Source organism: Trichechus manatus, unplaced genomic scaffold, assembly GCF_000243295.1.
Source record: "Trichechus manatus latirostris isolate Lorelei unplaced genomic scaffold, TriManLat1.0 scaffold00134, whole genome shotgun sequence".
Taxonomy (NCBI): Eukaryota; Metazoa; Chordata; class Mammalia; order Sirenia; family Trichechidae; genus Trichechus; species Trichechus manatus.
Window position 1 is genome coordinate 5,714,943 of NW_004444070.1, and position 5,998 is coordinate 5,720,940.

Genomic DNA, 5,998 nt, shown 5'->3' on the forward strand with positions numbered 1-5,998 from the left:
ACCCCACCCCCGTAACCTGGGGCGTGCCTGTACTCACGTGTTTCTGCACGGCTCTATAACACAAAGCACCCTGCACAATCACAAGGAGACAATTCCGTGGCAGACGACCGTGTCCCACTTTCCACCGCACCAGCACCATCCTTACCCCAGTTACAGAGACAATCGGGTGAGAAGACGCAGACGTGACTGTCCCCTAGTTTCCGAGGACGCTCACCTGACCGGAAAGAGTGTCTCCCTGTGAGGAAAGCAGCTCGACTCGGAGTGCAGAGGGGTGCAGCTGCCAGGTGCTGGGTGAGCCTCACTCCTTCCTCGGCAAGTCGGTCGATATTCGGCGTCCTGGGGAAACCACACCAATGTCACTGTCACGCAGGGGACTGCCTGAGTATTCAAAAACCCAAAACCAAATCTGTTGCAGCCTAGTGGATTCTGACTCACGGCAACCCCACGTGAGTCAGAGTACAGCTGCACTCCATACGGTTTTCAGTGGCTGATTTTTCAGAAGTCGATGGCCAAGTCTTTCTTCCGAGGTGCCTCTGGGGGGACCGGAACCTCTAACCTTTTGGTTTGCAGCTGGGCATGTTAACTGTTTGCATCACCCAGGTACACCATTAACTGGATACCAAAACCCAAAACCCGAAGTGTTGCTGTTAAGTCCACTGTGACTCACGGCGACCCCACGTGTGGCAGATAACAACTGTGCTCCACAGGGTTTTCATTGGCTGATTTTTCGGAAGGAGACCGCCAGACCTTTCTTCCGAGGTGCCTCTGGGTGGACTCAAACCTCCGACCTTTGGGTTAGTAGCCAAGTGCTTAACATTTGCACCACTCAGGGACTAGTGGGTTGAATTGTGTCCCCCAAAAGATGTGTCCAGGTCCTAACCCCTGGAGCCTGTGAACGGGACCTTGTTTGGAAATGGGGAGGGAGCTCTTTCTACATGTGATTAAGTTAGCAATTTTGAGATGAGAGTTTCTGGATTATTAGGGTTGGCCGTAAATCCAATGACAAGTGTCCTCATAAGAGACAGAAGAGGAGACAGAGACACAGAGGGGAGACGGCCACATGAAGACGGAGGCAGAGATTGGGGTGATGTGGCCACAAGCCCAGGAACGCCTGGGGCCACCGGGAGCTGGGAGAGATGGGGAAGGACCCTCCCCTAGAGCCTCCGGAGGGAGCGCCGCCCTGCCCACACCTTGATTTCAGCCTTCTGGCCTCCAGAACCGAGAGAGGATAAATTTCTGTGGTCTTAAGTAGCTCAGTGTGTGGTCCTTTGCTATGGTGGCCCCAACAAGCTCATCTAACACCTATCACAGTTCCATGCTTGTTTGAAAGCTTTAGGGCCCTCTTTTTCTGTAGAAAAATAATTTGTGTGTGTGTGTGGAATTTTGATGCACTAAGAAATTTCCCAGTTTCTACAGGCAGATTTTGGATGCATCATCCGGCCACACGAGTTTATACACGCGCACAGCGGCACCGCCCTCATCACCAGCTCTACCTCAGGCTGTCATTTCCATAGCAGCCGAGATCCCCAATGCCAAGGTCGTCTGCCATGATCAGGAGAACGTTGGGTCTAAAGGCTTTGCCTGTTTTTGGCTCACAAGTCCTCAGAAGCAAACATACAGCGAACAGAACCCGATAAAAGTCCCTGCAGAACAAAACAAAAGGCAGAAATACGGTTGTACGATTTAGAAAGAAAAGCAGGCCCATCAAACGTGCTTGGTGTAAAGACAGATGTATCGCCGGTAAATTGTCGTTGTGTGCCCTCAGGTCGATTCCGACTCACAGCAGCCCCATGTGACAGAGCAGAACTGCCCCCATAGGGTTTCCAAGGCTGTCATCTTTAGGAAGCAGATCGCCAGTTCCAAGCGACCACCTTTAGGTTAGCAGCTAAGCACTCAACTACGGCGCCACCAGGGCTTCGGTCATTGAATTAACCCGAGTGACTGCATCTAGTCCTTCATTAGTCTCCGACGGCTTTGCATACAGCAGCACATCCCAGTAACCTGAGCACACTCGTTTTTTAAGTCCCGGTCTGTTCAAGTTTGGGGTCTGTCTGTACTCGCGTCCGCACTACGGCCAAGAGGTGCGCCTGGCGCCCAGGCCCGCGGCGCACAGAGCTCCGCCGGCGCCATGAGCGGGGCGGGGCCTGGGAGTCCCCGAAAAGGGCGGACTTACATTTTATAAGAATTCACGGGGGATTAAAGGCGCCCCCAGACACGCCAGTTAGCCGGAGCTGTTCTGGCAAAATAGTCACTGCGAGGACGTGGAGTGCACGTTGGACTGGGGTGTTTCCAAGCAGGCGAAACGCCAGCGAAACTGCGTGTGTAACACGCATTTGGAGCGTCCCGGGGGCGGACCCTGGTTTCCCCGCCCCAGAAAGGGCGGAGGCCAGGAAGGACAGGCCGGATCCTCCCAGGTTCCAATCCCGGCTCCAGGCTGGAGGTCCAGCTCGTTCCGAGGACCCACAGGACCCCCGCAGGGCCCCCAGCGCTGACTGTGTCCTCGATCCCGCCCCGGCCAGACAGCGCTGCGTGGACCCGGGGGGTCACGGCCGCGGACCCGGCTGCGCGGAGGAAGGGAGGGGGCGTGTCCTGGATTGTGGGGGTGGGGGGGTCGCAGCCGTCGTAGTTGGGGATGGGAAGGGACAGGGCCAAGGGGAGAGGGGGCGTGTCCTGGATTGTGAAGGTGGGGGTGTCACAGCCTTCATACGGGGGGAGGGGCAGGGCTGTGGGGTGGGGCCGGGCTGTGTAGTGGGGGTGGTTGTGGGTAGGGCCACGGGGGCATGTCCTGGAAAGTAAGGGGGTCAGAGCGGCGTTGGGAGGGGTGGACATAGGACAGGGTTACGGGGCGGGGACGGAAGGGTCACAGCCATCATCCGGGGAGAGGGAAGGAGTCCCGGGGCGGGACGGGGAGAGTCCTGGAGAGTGGGGAGGGGGTCTCAGCCCTGCTTGGGGGGCGTGTCCAGGGCCGGTCCCACCTTTTCCTCTTAGCCCTCCCCTCCTTAGCGCTCCTTCCTCTCCCTTCTCCCGCCTTTCTTTCTCCTCCTCCTCCCCACCCCCCGCCTTTGCCTCCCCTCCTCTTCCTCTGTCCCCTCCTCCCAGCGCCCTCCTGGGACCTGCAGTCCTGCCCTCAGCCCTGCTCCTGGTGCTGGACCCGCGGCCCGAGCCAGCCCCGCCTTCCGGGGCTATGCGCCGACCCCCACCCACCGCGACGCCCCCGCCCCGCCCGAGTCCAGTCGCGTCCCGGATCCTTCCCCCTATGCCTGGGTCGGCCCCCGTGCTGGATCCGCGCACCTGGTTTCCTTCCCCTCCTCCCCCCGCCATTGCTGGGTCGGGCCGCGTCCCGGGTCCTCCCCTCCCCACGGCTGGGTCGGGCCTCTGCCCACGGGAGCTGCGAGACCAGGGGTGTGGGGCCGCCTCTGTCCTTAATCCCTTCTAATCCCTGGCACTCTGCGCCTCCGGGAACTGACTTGGAAACAGGTTTTCCTGGGTCCCCAGACGCCTCTGAGCGGCATTCTGGGGGAGGCTGGGGCCAAGGAGGAGCCTTTCAATCCTGGCAAAGGTCCTGGCACGTGGAGCCCGCTGCCTACCATCCAGGAAGCCACCTTGGCAGGCCAGCCCTGTTTGTCCATCTCCTGGACTGTCTTGGACTTGCCGGTCAACAGGCAACTAGGACAGGGATTTCGATTTCACAGGGGTCATCGTTTAAAACCCAGAATGGTAGGTTTCTTCTCCGCTGTTGTGGGCCAGCGTGCAGTTTTAAATATTAACTAGGCTGGACGGACCCTCAGGAGCCTGGGTGGCACCACAGAAGAAAGGCCTGGGGAACACCTCCAGTAAAGGTTACTGTTACGTGCTTTCGAGTTGGTTCAACTCATAGTGACCCTGTGTACAACCGACCGAAACACGGCCCGGTCTTGCGCCATCCTAGTGGATGTTTGCAGCTGTTTCTTCTCATTTTGTGTCCTCCCACATCAGCAAATGAAGGTCTCAAAAGCTTGAGTCCATCCACGTCATTAAGGTCGACTCTACTTTGAGGAGGCGGCTCTTCCCCAGTCATATTCTGAGTGCCTTCCAACTCAGGGGGCTCATCTTCAGGCACTATTATGAGACAATGTTCTGCTGCTATTCATAAGATTTTCACTGGCTAATTCCTTGCAGAAGCAGATCACCAGGCCCTTCTTCCTAGTCTGTCTTAGTCTGGAAGCTCAGCTGAAACCTGTCCACCATGGGTGACCCTGCTGGTATTTGAATACTGGTGGCATAGCTTCCAGTATTACAGCAACACACAAGCCTCCACAGTACGACAGACTGACAGACACGTGGGTAAAGGTTACAGCCAAGAAAACCCTAGGGAGGACTTATACTCTATAACACACAGGGTCTCCATTCCATAAAGAGTTTAGCCAAGAAAACCCTATGGAGCAGTTCTAACACATGGGGTCTCCATTCTATAAAGGGTCTAGCCAAAAAAAAAAGAAACCCTATGGGCAGTTCTACTGTGTAACACATGGGGTTCCCATGAGACTCTGTGGCAGCTAACAACAGCATGGGCCCTCACCCATGGGGCTCTACATCAGTGGTCAGTGCAGGCAGGGAACTGTGTTGGTCATATCCTGGGTCCTGGTCCCTGTTACTCTGCCCTGCACCATGTACCTTTCCAATTCGTTTCTGTATCCTTCACAAATGAAATCGGTGTTTCCCAAAGGCCTCAGGGAGGGGCAGCCTCTGTGCCCCCTGAGGTACTTGTTGGACACCCAGAGTTAGAAGCCCTACCCTAAATTCAGTTGAGTTAGAATCTCTAGAAATGGGCATGGGGTCTCTGTTTAAAGAAATCAGTTTTGATAGCCTTTGTCTTTTAAGGCAAAATTAGTTCATTTACATTTGTTGTGATGACTTGTTATGTCTGAAGTTAATTCTTGGGCATTGTTTATTGCTTCTCTCTTTTTTCTTGTCATCATCTGTTCCTCTGTTTACTCTTAGGAGCCCTGGTGGTGCAGTGGTTAAGTGCTCAGCTGCTAACCGAAAGGTCTGCAGTTTGAACCCACCAGCTGCACCTTGGGGGAAAGACGTGGCAATCTGCTCCTGTAAAGATTAAACCCTATGGGGCAACCCTGTGCCGTGGGGTTGCTATGAGTCAGAATCAACTTGACAGCACACAAAAGCAACTATTACTGCAATACTCTGCAACTAGTTCCTGTTGGGTCAGTTCTGACTCCGAGTGACCCTATGCGTGTCGGAGTAGAACTGTGCTCTCTAAGGCTTTTAATGGCTGATTTTTTGGAGGTAGATCACCAGGCCTTTCTTCCAAGGTGCCTCTGGGTGGACTTGAACCTCCAACCTTTCAGTTAGCAGCCAAGGACTTTAACTTTGCTCTTCTCTGGTGGGTGGCTGGGGTGATACAAGGCATTTTATTCGGCAGTGATTATACATGATTGCTTTTTCTTGACTCTTTCTCTTTTGATTTGGTGAAAGAATTAAGCCCAGTAAAATGAATGCCTTAACCTCACAGTGAAAGTTTATTGCAATTCAAGTGAAGCAACTCTCTTAGTTCCTAGTTCTGCCGTAACAAAAATAGCAGAAGTGGGTGGTTTTAAAGAACAGAAATTTATTTTCTCACAGTTCAGGAGACTACAAGCCCCAGTCCAGGGCGCCGGTGCTGGGGGAAGGCTGTCTCTGTTGGCTCTGGGGGAAGGTCCTTGTCTCAGTTTGTGCAGCCCTGGCTTTCCTCGGTTTCTTGCCCATCTTCTCCATGTAGCATGCATCTTTCTCCCATTTGTGTTTGCTTCTCTATGTCTAATCTGCTCTCTCAAAAGTGACCGGGTTTCAGATACACGCTACACCAATATGGCTTCATTAACATAACAAAGAAAACCGTATTCCCAAATTGGATCACATCACAGGTTGTTATCCTGGCTGTAGTTAGTTGCCGCTGAGTTGATTCTGACTCATAGCGACCCCATGCGTGGTGCAAAAGGTTAAGCGCCCAACTGCTAGTTGA

At 54.3% G+C, this 5,998-nt stretch overlaps 1 protein-coding gene across 3 annotated transcripts in view; it reads right to left on the reverse strand.

The window, feature by feature from the left end:
- The window catches only part of ARSD (arylsulfatase D), a 19,155-nt gene extending 16,866 nt beyond the window's left edge, over positions 1-2,289 (reverse strand). For 2 of the 3 annotated variants that reach the window (XM_023739453.1, XM_023739454.1), the window contains exons 1-2: positions 1,494-2,289; positions 215-336 (exon numbers count right to left, since the gene is read on the reverse strand). In XM_023739453.1, coding sequence (XP_023595221.1) covers positions 215-336; positions 1,494-1,705 — 334 coding nt within the window. In that variant the 5' untranslated portion in view covers positions 1,706-2,289. The remainder of the gene's footprint in view (positions 1-214; positions 337-1,493) is intronic. The other variant, XM_023739455.1, reaches the window with a different exon arrangement.
- Between the last annotated feature and the right edge of the window lie 3,709 nt (positions 2,290-5,998).